The following is a 14,280-nucleotide window of genomic DNA, read 5'->3' as shown; positions in this document are numbered from 1 at the left end:
GTACATTGATGGTGATGTGTTGCAGCCTGTTTAGCTGCTACCGCCTGCAGCTTTCTTCATCAATACCGGACCAGTTTCAGAACCTGTTGTCCCCATTGGTCACTTCAACACAGAAACATGGACAAAGATTGGGTTGAATTTAGTGTTTTGATGGAAAGTCAGATTAGGTCATTTTTCTATTTATTTTTTGAGAGTTTTGTTCTGTGTGATATTGGTCTTGGTAAGAATAGTGTATGAACTTGAACTTATAAGTACAAATGGATATTATGGAAAACAATACTGCTTGTATAGAATAATGGAGGAGAATGATGATCAACCGTCCAATCACACAAAATACGACACACAAAGTATTAATATATAGATATTTACAATATATATTAACATACCACTGTACAGTTAAAGCTTTAAAATACTTGTACACGTGCATATAAAGTGGTCAGAAAGCAACAGGCATCGGACACATTGAGTGGTAGGACATCTAACAGTCTGGATGTTACAGTAGGGCGTTAGCTCAGAGGAGCTGCTTACAGTATGCTACCTCTCAGCATGACCAAGGAAGGCTTGATTACAATCAAATAAATGTGATTTGACACTGTTGTGTGATGTGGTCAATATTGCAAGGTGATATATTGACAGGAGATTGGAGTTTTAGCTAGACAGACATTTCTTGAAAATGATTTGATTTTGAATGCAGGAGGTGGAGCCACAAAGGAGCTTTGCTCTGGCCTAGCAGGATTAGACTGAGGGCTAAGAAAGACAGGGCAAAAAGAAAACAGCAAGTTTATGTGATGTTGCCAAAATGTCCTGAGGCAGATGGGGTTTATCATTGGTCCATTGATGTCATCATGGATGTATTTAACAATTCCAATCCAAACATGGCGGTTAACTGATCCAATCAAAGCTGAACGTTTATCGCGGGTAAGTTTCTTTCATGGGTTTTTCTAAAAAAGTGAAACATGATCCAGGGGTTAACTATACATTCTCTAGGAAAAACAAGTAACTGCAGCACTCATTTGCTATTAGAATGCAAACCCTTCATGATTTTAACAAAGTTAACCAACAGGTAATTTGTTGTATTCAAACAACTACAGCACCCATGAAGTTTTACCAACACAGCGACGTGCAAACTATGATGTATGTCACCTAACTGTGGGTTTCTTCCTCGTCCATAATATCCACCCAGACTCTGTTCTTATGTCCTCTTCCCAACTTTTAAAATGTAATCTCTGCTGTCTGAAAAAGTTCCATTCAACCCTCCCTTTCCTCCTGTTATTACAGCCATATGTGCGCCAGCCACAGCCAAGTCGCCTCAGGTCAACCTGCAAAGGTCTTGTGCTTGTGGGGTAACAATGATTTTACCTCTGTAGTTTAAAAATGTATAATCTTCGTCTAGACAATGTTACACTTACACTTTGTTATAAGGCTGGATTTTGAACTTGGATGTAAATCTGCAGCAGAAGCCTGGAGTTACATTCTCATTCCATACTATTGCAGTATCAGCACTACTGCCAAAGCTGAGAACAATCTTCAGACATCTACTTGGACTAGGATTTCTGTTATGTGCAGCACTACTGGCATCATTTCTACCTACATTGTTACAAGCACTCCATTGATGCAGATCCAAATTTAGCAATATATGGTACATTTTTCTCAGCAATGAGCTTCAGTTTCTTTGATTGACAGACCAACTTTGAGAGGACCCAAATACATAAGGAACATTAGGCTCCCTGTGTGGCTATACTACAATAGTGACGTACAGGTTAAATGTCGGCATTTCTAAACCAAAAATATGTCTAATAATGCATTTCATATCAGCCTCGTATCACGCTTGCAGAAACGCAAAATGCCACGTGGTTAATGTTGTGATTAGATTGGTTAGGTTTAGTCAACAAAACTACTTGATTAAGGTTAGAAAAAAGATCAAGGTGCGTGTTAAAATAATAACTTGACAATGTAATGTAACAACGTAACTACTACGAATAAATAACAATGACCTTAGGTACGTAACAAGCGTCAAGTCAACATTTACTTTTGGTTTCACACTGGACATGAAGAGCGGTCTCTTGGGCGTCTTTCTCATGTGTTAATACTCGTTATTATACCACGTAACTTTCAATATTCTACATCAGAGGTCTTCAACAGGGGGTCCGCGAAATTTTTGGTTGATTAGACAATTTTTATTTTTTTATTTTTTCCCAAACATGAATGTGTCCATTATTTGAATAGTTCAGTATTGTATGAAAGATAACAGGTATGTTTATGCATGGCAGTGGCACTAATAGGCCATCACTCACTTTCGTTTCCACATTTATGTTTAAAATAAAAACGTCAATCTGAATAGCTTGTATGCATGATTATCATGCAATTGACAGATAATGTTGATATTGGCATTGGTATCAGCTGACAAGGTATGTTTATAAATGGCAGTGGCACGGCCTCCCTACTCACTGTACCTTGCACATGTTTAAAATAAAGACATGAATATATGAACCTGTGTATTATTTGAATAGCTTAGTATTGAATGCACAATAACGAGGTATGTTTATACATGGCACTAGGCCCAGTTTAATATAAAACACAATTTTATACAATATATATACCGTATTTTCCGCACTATAAGGCGCACTTAAAAGCCTTTAATTTTCTCAAAAAACGACAGTGCGCCTTGTAATCCGGAGCGCCTTATATATGGATCAATTGGTTAATTGGTTGATCCATACTGGTTGTACACGGCGCTCTGTCAAAATGTTTCAGTACGACTGGTAAACTACAAAGCCGCACCGCGGTAAACACCGGTACTGTGCTTACTCCTAGTCCAACACCACTTGTGTGTATAAAGACCCCAAAATGGCACCTTTCAAGAGACACGCTTACGACGCTATTCTATTCTATGCGCCTTATAATCCGGTGCGCCCTATATATAAAAACAGTTCTAAAATAGGCCATTCATTGAAGGTGCGCCTTATAATCCGGTGCGCTTTATAGTGCGGAAAATACGGTAGTCGGGGGTCCCTGCTCTACATACTAGATCACTTGCTCTGACCGAATTGAAAGATGTCCACATTCAATGTAATCCGTGGTTTGCAGAAACGTGCAATGCCAAAACGTTTTCCTGGCGACTGGGCTGAGTGAGCTGCCTTTGAAAATGTCTAACCTGGAGCTCTTCCAAGATATTAAACTGCCATGGTCACAAACTAAAGAGGAGGAATAAGCTACATGTTTTAGTCAGACCCTCATTTATACCTATCGTTTCTTGGTTCTGCGCCACTAAATTGAACCAAATCAATAAGATGATTTCTCTGTGAGGACCAGCTCTTTCTGAAATGTCTGTGTAGGAAAACTCACTTCATTGGACTGTAATCAAGCCAGGCTACTTGTTTCAAAGCAATAATGGAACATTTTTGGGAACAATTAATAAAAAGTGCTGAAATGAATACTGTCACCAATACAATATTGAAGGGAAAGTATGTCATTATCAGAATAAACAAATACCTTTCAAACTGTAATTTTTCTCCCCAACCCTACTGAACATTTATTTGACCTACATTTATAAAACCGTATCATTCACTCCAGAGATGGCTGCCAAAATGAGTATACCAATCAAACTGCCGCCGGGTCGGTAAAGCTGTCAACTTTAACATGGGTCCCATCTGAGGGAAACTCTGAAACAGTATAAGAGTGAAACCGCACACCTGGTATTCCAGTAGGTGTACCATGGGGCAGATAACATTTGACAGACCTCTAGTTGTCTCTCATTGGTTCGATTTTCACTCAATTGGAATTTAGCAGTTGGTATGTTGGCAGAGAACAGGGAGATGTTTGTGTCACTGTGTTTGTGTGGCCAGAGCAAGGGTATCACAGAGAGGAGGTCACACTGGTTTCCTTCTTTTACCTCAACCAAAATATAGGTTACACCCCACAAGATGCTGATGTTCCTTAAATTGTACTTTTGAATTACCTCAACTAATAAAATGTTGGCTGTTCATTTAAGGTGTAAATAGCTGACTAGCTGACACAGCAACTCCGAATGTCTGAGGGTGTTATTAGTGGTGGTTAAAAGACCATACTGGTGGGTTAGCTCGTTCTTAAAACTCATCAACATTACTGCTGACAATTTCAAAAAATCTCACTGTAGTGTTTTACATTTGTGAATGTTTTCCCTTCTTCCCAGGCTACCATTATTTGTCATTTCACTACTGCGTTATTCAAATTAACTTGACATGCTTTGCATCACAACAGAGCAACAATGTAACTAACAACAGATGAATGCTGATATAATGTTCTGCATCGCTGTCTTCTGGAACATTTCAGTCACAACATTAGTAAAGCCACTGAAGCCAGTGTGGAAGTGCCTTATGCCCGAGCCACACTGCCTGCGTGACCTTTTTATTTTGGCGCCCATGTAAACAGCAGCCTGACAGGTTTCCCCAGCTGATAGGTAGCTAAGAATATTTTCTAAGAGCAAATGGGTTTTCATTTTTTAAATTTTTCCTGTAAAAAATGTATGAGCTACTCGGTGACAGAAATGCCCAAGTTCTGTGAGACAGAGATACATTACCATTCAGCTTCACATAGAATGATGGCTCGAAGTCAGGACAAGCACGTTTCAAGTCACTGCATATACATTTTCACACCATGTGGAATGATTGGAAACTAGTAGCTGAGAGGGAGGAAAAACTGAAACCATACAGCATTCTTTAAAAAATGGTCCGCAGTAAAGTATGTGATCTGTGCTAATTGTTTAAACAAGTAAAACACTGGTGTGGTCCCGTAACGCAAGTAATGTACATTCTCCACTAACTACCCTGTGTGTCTAAAACATGTTGTGGTCATACTTCTTCTTTCACAATGTACTATTACAAAAGTATTGACCAAGCGGTTGCATAAATGAAATGCCATTTGCTCATTAAAATAAGGGCAAGATGTGGACCTGTCATGGCAAATACAACTTATAAAGGAGCCAATCAGAAATCTGGAAAATACCGGTGCCTGTCAAATGAGTTTTTGCCCCATGTTCCATAAAAAAAACAGTTTGTGTTGTAGGCAACAGAGTGCGTTCATTTACAATGTTAGACAAGAGTCAAAAGTCAACAGACAACTGTGATAGTCTGAATGAATAGATCAGGACAGAAAGAAAGAAAGTGACCATTAAAGGTTCCAGTGACACAAAGGGGAAAATGAAGGTGTACATTGCAGAGGAGTTGAAGGGACGTGGGTAAGTATTTGCCAAGTTTGTATTCTGGACGATATTCAAAAAATATCTCTCACTGAAGTCATTATTCCCACTGAAAGTGAAAAAAACACACAAAACCAACAATTTAGCCTGAAGTGGCAGGTGTAGAAATGAAAAATAAAGGAAGCACATTATTTCCAGACAGGCATTTGTTAGTAGGCTACACTGTGTAGGTGCTGTATAATGGATTTTTAAGGCACACACAGACACAAGGACTATCATATATCTCACATATGATTTTTGCCAGTTTAGAAATGAGTTTGCTGTCACCTCAAGTCAAACGGGAAGATCGACATCAATCATGTATCCAGTGCAGAGGTGTAGATGTATTGGTGACTAGTTTGCTAGCTAACCACATAAACAAACAGTTCCTGGAAGGAGTGTTTTCAGTTTTATGGATCTGCTCTGCATCATTCACACTGTAATTACGGGCAGCAGAGTGGGAATAACCATCACAGCAGCCCTTTAGGTCTGATTCTCAAAGTCAAAAATACAGATACTATGTCTCCTACATGGCAGAATGGCTGCAAAGCTACCATCACTGTAGTTGCATCTAAATTAAATCCAATATGAACTCTAATTCAGCAAATTAAAACCAGTAACAAACGACTTGGATCCAATCCACTACAAAAGTGGAAGTTAACAAAAGTTAACAAACCCCAGTACAAACTCTGTACTGGACACACAGATGAAATTGATATCAATCTTCTTGCATACTTCGTCGAATTTCAAAATTCCTTTAACCTGATGAGAAATGAATTCTGACTTTCAATCTCATTTGGGAGATCTGTTCTCTCAGTTGTTAATAGTCATTCTGGTTTGGTTGTTGACTCATTATAGGTTGAATGAGGCTTCTGTCTTGTTCCCTGAGTTTGGTGCAGTGCCATGAACAAGAGTTAACACAACCTGAACCTGTGTGATTCTGTGTGACTGCATGAACCTGGCCACAAGAGGATGCAATATCATGTTCACCAGTAAAACTCTGAAGTCAGCCATGATGGTGCGTCAGAATAGTCTTGAATCACTTCCTCTTCCTGTCACTGTGTGGATATGAAAGATGCTAAGTTCTTTGTCATGTGGTAGCACTTTCTTGAATCTCATGTTTGTTTGTCCCTAATTTCACCATATGGTTTTACATTACATTTTGAGAAAAAATATCCACGGTTTAATCATGAAACAAATTTTATTAAGACAGATCTATCAGTGTCCCTCTGTAGTGATTATCTCAAGTAAACTAAAAGTGACGGTGAGAGATAGTCTGGTTTAAGGTCCAATCATTAGCAAAGGATATTGTTATTATACCCTCAAAACAGTGTAGCTAATGGGGGTTTGCATCTTGCTCTAAGGAAAGTCAGCTGTAACTAATGGGTGACATGTTGGAGGAATTTGACTTGTTGAGGATTTCCTCTTAATTTTCAGTTTACATTTTTTTTAAATTGAACAGTTACTTTAGCAGTGGTTTTTAATGGTTGATATACTTAAAGGTAGGGTTGGTAATCTTCTTCTTCATCTACATGTTTGATATTTTTGTTGAAATTCTCATTACATCCTGACAGCAATCAATGAATCAAATATTCTGACAAAAACAGAAATAATCCAGTATTTGTGGCTCTCGCAGGACTGTAACCCCCGTCCAATCATTTAATTTGGCCGAAATGTAATGATCGGACGGGCTACCTTCCTGCCATTAATCTGTCCGTGGACTCATAGTTCCTCACCTGAGTCTTCCAGCTGCTAACTGTAGCCATGTTGGTTGTTTCTAATGATCAATTTAGGGAGTGACTTTGGAGGGAGGCCTGTCAGTGTTGAAGACTTGGAGAATTCTTCACTAGATTTATCAACTTTTGGAACGAGTGCTCCTACATACGGTCATTGGAAAGAAATGGCAACACTGGGCGGGGTTTTTAGGTTGGATCATTTTTTAAATCTAGTGTGCTCTTCTAGTTTCTCAAGATTACCATCCCAAGCTTTAAAGCAAGTTCAGATAAGAAATGAGGAGAAAGAGACTTCAGACTATAGAGACAAATCATCACAGCTAACTCAAAATTAATTCTGAGAGTCACAATGGTACCTTGTACTAGATTATGGTATTCAGTCATATGCCATGTTTGAGTGCTCTCCTTCTCGTAAATTCTTCCCTGCCACAACCTTCTGTACAGCATGCACCCTCTATCAAATCAATTTTACATATGGAAGGGGCAGGGAGTCCACAGTAGAAGAGCATCCAAACGTGATCATGTATAGCTAGATACAAGGCTATACAAGAAATAAAACACTGGGTGGTGCTAGAGATGGACAGCAGGTTGAGTTGATGATGGCAACAACCCTGGACAAGAAATAAAGCCATCAAGGCATCAAGTAGCTAATCAACAGAGGACAATGCTTGCACTGAAAGACATGTGGTTTACAGTGTTTGTGAATACAGAATCACTTCAGAGTGGATATTATATTGAATATAGAGGACGGTATTTAATGTGTCATATTCCCCTCATTCATACCTATGAACGTGTGCACTAAATGTCCAGTCAATGTCTGAATGTCTGTGTTTTAATCACTTCATGCATGTGTGGTCTCAACCTGAAGAACCTAAATGCTAAAAACTCTCATTTAAAAGTCTCTATTCACGTCCTCCTGTGGACCAATCAGCAGTCTCAGAATAGAAGGAAGGTGGGGCCACTTGTGCTCCTTTTGTCAAATCCCTGAGCAAAGTCACTGAACATTCAGAACCCATTGGCCAAAGCTTAGGCACAGGAAACCACTCTGTCCTCCTCTCTGTGAGCCCCGAAAAGTTGCAGTTTTAATGTCAATAAGGAGCCTGGTGGAAAGGCCTTCAAAAGCCTTATAGTAAAGGGTTTATAGTATGGGGTCAGTGCCGGGGCCTGTAAAAACTGTAGTTTCTGGGGTAGAGGGGCGTGTAGCTGGTAGAGTGGCTGTAGGAGGAGGAGGTGCCAGATGTGAGGTAGGAGCTAGAGGGGGTAAAAGCAGGAGAGGAGCTGTGATAGGCAGAGGAATAGCTGTGGGAGGAGGAGTAAGGGGAGGGTGAGGAAGGAGTGTAGAGGACAGAAGAACGCGTCAGGCTGGACAAGGGCCGAGTTCGGGGTGAAGGGCTCCATGTGGAGCGCCTGAGCCCCAGAATAGGGGACCGGTAGGGAGAGGAGGGGGCAGATCCTGGTTGGGTGGGTCTTGTGGTGGTGGTGGTGGATGGGGGAGAGGTATGAGAGTCTGGGGAGTAGTGCCTGGAGGGGCCCGAACTACGGGGCAGAGCGGGGGACATATTGACACTGAAACTGTGGGAGTCAACCACAAACGTCCGCACCCCTAGGGTCCACTGGGAGTGAGCCAGCTTCAGAGGGGTTGAGGGCGGGGTCCGCTCTGAGGCAGAGGAGGGGGCCTCCAGACACGGCGGGCCGTCTGGTGCCGGAGGGCCATCAAATGCAGGGACAGCTGCAGATGACGAACTGCGAGGAGGTATGTGTGACGTATGGGAGGTGAGAGCTGAGGCCAAAGCTGCACTGACCACAGATGGGCTAAGGGGCACAGTGGGATCATCAGGAATAATTGACATGGGACTAGGAAGGCCTGAAAGGGGGAGGCTGACAGGGGCCAAAGCTGAAGTGGAGCCTTGGGCTATGTTGGAGGCCGAAGCCAAGGCCGGGGGACTTACTTTGGGGGTGCTGGTCTTCACGCGGTTCAGCCTGCCCCCGCGGGTGCGGTGGGTCTGCTCTTGATCGAAAGCCAAATCCTCCAGCCGCTGGGTGAGGGCCAGTTTCTGCTGGATGGCCATCCGAAGGAGGGAGTTCAGAGTCTTCTTCTCGTCTTCGGCCGCAGCCAGCTGCCTCTGCATTTCATCCAGCTGGGTAACGTACTCGTCACACCTGAAGAGAGCAAGGTTCAACAGGTTGAAAAAGGTTCAAAAGGAGCAGATTCAAATGTGGAAACGACCACAAGCAAGGTGAAAAAAAGAGGCCATGAAGAGGGGAATACACTTCTTTATTTACTGCTGGGATATTGCTATTCTATTCCTGGAGCCCTCATTAACACATTAACATGTGTTGTTCAGTTTTAAGACATTTGAACAAACTAGGTCTAATGTGTTCATAAGTAAGTTTTAGAGGTGCTGGTGGGTAGATTTTGATACTTCCATCAGCCTAGCTGTCTTTGTGCTAAGCTAAGCTAGCCAGTGGTTGGCTGTAGCTTCATGGTTACCGTGCAGACACAAGAGCGGTATTGATCTTCTCATCTAGCTCTCATTTGAATAGTCTTGTTTCCCAACCTATTCCTTAAGATTAGAATGATTGTTGACTGTCAGATTGAGAGAAAATGTAGCTAACACATATCGTTACACTGAAAAATGAAACAGCTGAAATGAAAAACAACTGCTCCGTGCTTTTTTGAATATAACTGAGAAGCCTTTATATAGCAAATAAAGCAGCATTAATTGATTTAGTAGAGCTGAGAGGAACTGCTCTGTGGCTTCATCACCGCAAGCAAAGTGTTTCACATCACACAGAGTCATCAGAGTCATGGTTAATCTAAATCAAATATTGAGTTGTGGACTTTAATTGCTTCTGTTTCGTCTCTGACCTGGTGGCAAACATGGCCCGCAGAGAGGAGAAAGTGGCGGCATCCTCCTTCAGGGCTTTCAGCTCGTTCCTGAGCTTCATCATGGTGTCAGTCACCATGGACTTCTCCGCTTCATACTTACTCTTCAGGTTGGCCAGGGCCCCCTCTGCCGTCTGAGTGAACACACACAGATGCTTACACACATCATAAATTCTTGTGTTTTTGATTTCACTTTCCTTACCCCCGTTTCTACTTCCCACTATCACATTTAACCATATGCAGACTACACTGTAAATCCACTGCTATGAAAACTAAGCTATATAAACGGATGAATAGTACTTGGTGCTTATGGGAAGTGACTCATCAAACATGTACATTGTGAATCATTGTGGCAGTGTAAATCCAATTTGATACAGGTATCAGAGCTCTGTTTCATGCAGTGGTTGACATTCTCTCAGTACACAATGTTAGCTGTATCTCTGCATTATGTCACCGATGCACACATTCCTTGTCATATAAAACAGGCAATGTAAACTAATAGCAATGGAGGAAAGCTTTGTCACAGCCAAGTGAGTCCTTCAATCAACTGTATTGGTGTGTCTCAGGGTGTAGGCCAGTAGACAGACTATAAACTGCTGGACACATTTCCTAAAGGCAATGTTAAAGCTAGCACTGGTAGCTGTTGAGTATTGAGTATTTTGATAATTTCATATATATCTGGTGGAAAAATTAAATGAGGATGAGGCTATCAATTGGATATGGATCCAATGATTTATTTTTTTTACACCGCAGTGGCGACAAAATCAAAAAGTGAAACATTACTTTTGTTATTGGTTCAAAGTGCTGTAAAGATGTGGATGGAGAGATGGAGGGATGGATGGATGGATGGATGATGGAGAGATGGATGGAGAGATGGAGGGATGGATGGATGGAGAGATGGATGGATGAATGGATGGATGGAGAGATGGAGGGATGGATGGATGGATGGATGGATGGATGGAGAGATGGATGGATGGATGGAGAGATGGAGGGGTGGATGAATGGATGGATGGATGGTGTTACGTGTTGTGTTCTGTCCCCTCCTGCACTTCCTTCTTTCTCTCTCCCTCAATCTCCTATCCTGTGTCAATCAGTTGATTGGGTTCCAACTGTGGGGGCCGGTCGTGCTGCTCGGTGGGTTGCACCAACTGCAGGCTGGCCAATCGGCAGAGGGGGAGCCAAGAATAAAAGCAGGAAGCCTCATATTGGATAACCCGGATAGGGTTGGGTACCGAAAAGCTACTTAGCGCTGCCGCTCATAAGCACAACATCCACAGGCACGCGAAAGCTTCTTATTCTTCTTCTTCTTTGAGGTGTAGTGGTGGTTGGCAAACGACGAATTGGCGCCACCAACTGGTAAAATAAAATAAGTTATGAGACGTGTCGTATTTTGCCAGAGAATATGCTCATATTTCTGCAAAATAATTGCTGAAGTTTGAAGCTGTAGTGTGTGTACAGAGTGTGTGTGTGTTTTGTATTTATTTATATTTATTTAAGTATACTGTAAACTGTTAACAGTTAATATATTGTTCATAGTTTGAAGTTAAAAAGTTTGAAGCTGTAGTTTGAAGCTAAGTGTTTTGTATTTATTTATATTTATAGTATACTTTAAACAGTTAATATATTGTTCAATTTGAAGAAAAAAGTATCGGTTCAGGCACCGTTTAGGCACCGGTATCGTTTTAAAAGTATCGTTTTAGCACCGGTATCGGAAAAAACCCAAACGATACCCATCCCTAAACCCGGATCACCCTCTCCACCACCTACTGCAGGGACAGCCGAGCACTTTCTCCAACAGACTGATCCAGCTCCGCTGTCACAAGGACTGATACAGGAGAACATTCCTGCCCTCTGCTATTAGACTGTACAATAAATCACCTCTGGCCAAATCATCCTTCAATTGACTACAACACCGCTACACTGTTGTTGTTTGCTGTTGGTGATCCTTGCACTACTGTTTTTTTACCTAGTTAGTTAACTTAATACCATTCTATTTTATTGTACATAATGTGAATTTTTTATTTTCTTTAAATTTTATTATATTCTGCTCTGTTATCTTATTGTATTGTATATATTGAGCATCTTTCATCTTTCATATTTTTATGTTTACTCTGTAACTTCGTTTGCTGCTGCTACAAACAAATTTCCCCCTGGGGATGAATAAAGTATACATCTATCTATCTATCTATCTATCTATCTATCTATCTATCAGGAGTTCAGGTGATCTTCACTTTGTTGTTTTCTGTCAATGTCGATGCTGAAACTACATGTTTGTGGTGAGAGGTTGCGGACAGTAGGTGAGTCTGGGGTACACACACGTAGTTGTTTTCTGTCTCTAGATACACTAGGTTTATTGGTCGGTGCCCCCTCTGTATTTGGTTTTGATCGGGTAACATTTAGAGAAGCTAGAGAAGCCATTTTGTTTATGAAGGGTAGTTAGTCAGGCTTAGTTTTGTTATATTGATTTGGATTGTTTGGCACGACCACACCTAATTAGAATGTATGTGAGTGAAAGAAATAGTTTACGGTTAAAGTCCATGTTTAAGTATTTCTTTATAATTTGGGTTATTTTGCGTTGGTCCCTAATCATCCCCTAGACCAGTAAAGGAAAGGGACGTAATGGATGGAGAGATGGATGGATGGATGGATGGATGGATGGATGGATGGATAATTACTGATTTTAAAGTGCTTCTCCATACTCCATACATACTCTGTAGCTGATTCTGCTGCACTATGGTTTAGGATAACGTTAATGCATTTCATATCATACACTGACATACTTGTGACAGTTTTGACACAGAGTATTCTAAAATGTGATTATGCATGTCAGTATCATTTAGCTACACTCATCACATGTGCACATCACGTGTCTCACCTGTTTGTTAGCCCTGAGTACCAGTCTGAGGGTGGCTATCTGTTCTCTCTTGGTGCTGAGCAGAGACTTGAGCTTCAGGATCTCCTCCATGCAGCTCTCCTTGTCCTTGTCCAGCAGAGGGGCCAGTTCCCTGGCTGCAGCTCTCTGTCTAGACAGCTGCAGAGACCTGTCTACTGCCCGTTGAAGGTGCTTTACCTGGGTGAGGAGAGGGGAGAGGAGGTGAGGAAAAGAGGAGATAAGAGGATAACAGGAAGAAACGTTTGGTGGAGAAGAAGAAATTGGATGTAATTGTTCTACCTGTTCTCTGATGATGGCATTGAGGTTGTAGACATTCATGGGCTCCCTGCGCAGCTCACCAGCTGGCTCCAGGGCAGGCGATGACGATGATGACGATGATGAAGAGGCACTAATGCTGGGTGAGCGGGTTGGAGGTGTACAGGGCGGCAGGCTCTGCTCAGATGGCACCTGGAGGCCCTCCTTGTCCCCCACCTTCTCCTCTCCCCTTCCCTCCCCAGATAAGGGCTCCTTGGACGGAGAATGCGAGGGGCTCCGCGATCCCCCAGGACTTAAGGTTGTCAAAGCAACGGCGGCCAGCCGCCTGGCAAGGCGTGGTGTGAGGAGAACTTTGCTGTTGTCAGAAGACATGGCTTTGAGACTGGCACTGAGGCCCCGGAGCCCTCTACCTTTTCTAGATAGGGAAAAAAAAGTAAATAGGGTTTTATTGACCTGGAGAACCTTTATTATGTTGGTGGATATTTGCAGCAGATATACCAACTCAGGAGTTTGAGGCTACATCATTCCACCACCTGGCAAACAGGTGGAAATTCTGTAACTTGTTGTTCTCAAAGTGAGCTGTTAGCCAGTGGTATCCTGCTACTGTTAGCATCTGAAATAAATGATGATCCATTTGAAGGAATGAGGCACTGTGCCTTTAAATGTTTCTTGTGGGAGGCAAATTTGTCCCAGACCAGTAACCAGACTATGACCAGATTCAGACCAACAGCACTGCATAAAAAATTGTTGGTACACTTTCTACGTGTCAATAATGCATTATTAACATACTGTGACGGTTCCCTATCTTGGTTACTTGTTTGTGTGTTCCTTTGAGCCAGCAGGTACCAGAGGTGGTGATCGCTAACTGGAGACACCTGGGCCCGGTGCTCCAGTGTAAAGCTCCGCCTTCCTGGCAACCAGCGGCGCTCTCTTATCACCCCGTGGAGCAACGAGGACGGCTCGTTCGCCACCACCATTGCGAGTTAGATGTCTGGTTATGTCTAATAAACTCTTTACTTTTGGTCAACCGTCTGCGTCTCCCTTACTAGTGTCAGGGCTTCAGAGCCAGGTCATGACAACACTTATAGTGTGTTATAATCTGCTTATAGCTTTCTATAATCATAGTGATAAGCACTCATACATATTCATAAGGCTTTATAACATTAACCATAACACATTAAAAAGCATTTCATAATGACTTATGAGGACAAGTATCATAATATTTGATAATTCATAGTGACCATAGTGATCATATTTCTAAAGCAGCCCAGATCGAACAAACTGAACACTGGCTCTA

The 14,280-nt window shown here is 41.9% G+C and overlaps 1 protein-coding gene across 1 annotated transcript in view; it reads right to left on the bottom strand.

Annotated features, from left to right (window-relative positions):
• Window positions 1–350: 350 nt before the first annotated feature.
• The window catches only part of LOC142932040 (protein bicaudal D homolog 1-like), a 55,223-nt gene continuing 41,293 nt past the window's right edge, over window positions 351–14,280 (bottom strand). Inside the window, exons 10-13 of the mRNA XM_076076259.1 lie at window positions 13,008–13,398; window positions 12,711–12,905; window positions 9,818–9,969; window positions 351–9,108 (exon numbers count right to left, since the gene is read on the bottom strand). Coding sequence (XP_075932374.1) covers window positions 8,100–9,108; window positions 9,818–9,969; window positions 12,711–12,905; window positions 13,008–13,398 — 1,747 coding nt within the window. The 3' untranslated portion in view covers window positions 351–8,099. The remainder of the gene's footprint in view (window positions 9,109–9,817; window positions 9,970–12,710; window positions 12,906–13,007; window positions 13,399–14,280) is intronic.

The sequence above is a fragment of the Anarhichas minor genome, unplaced genomic scaffold (assembly GCF_050575085.1).
Source record: "Anarhichas minor isolate MPS153535 unplaced genomic scaffold, ASM5057508v1 ptg000055l, whole genome shotgun sequence".
Lineage (NCBI taxonomy): Eukaryota > Metazoa > Chordata > Actinopteri > Perciformes > Anarhichadidae > Anarhichas > Anarhichas minor.
Note: the sequence above shows the minus strand (reverse complement) of the source record. Positions and strands in the feature narration are given on the sequence as shown.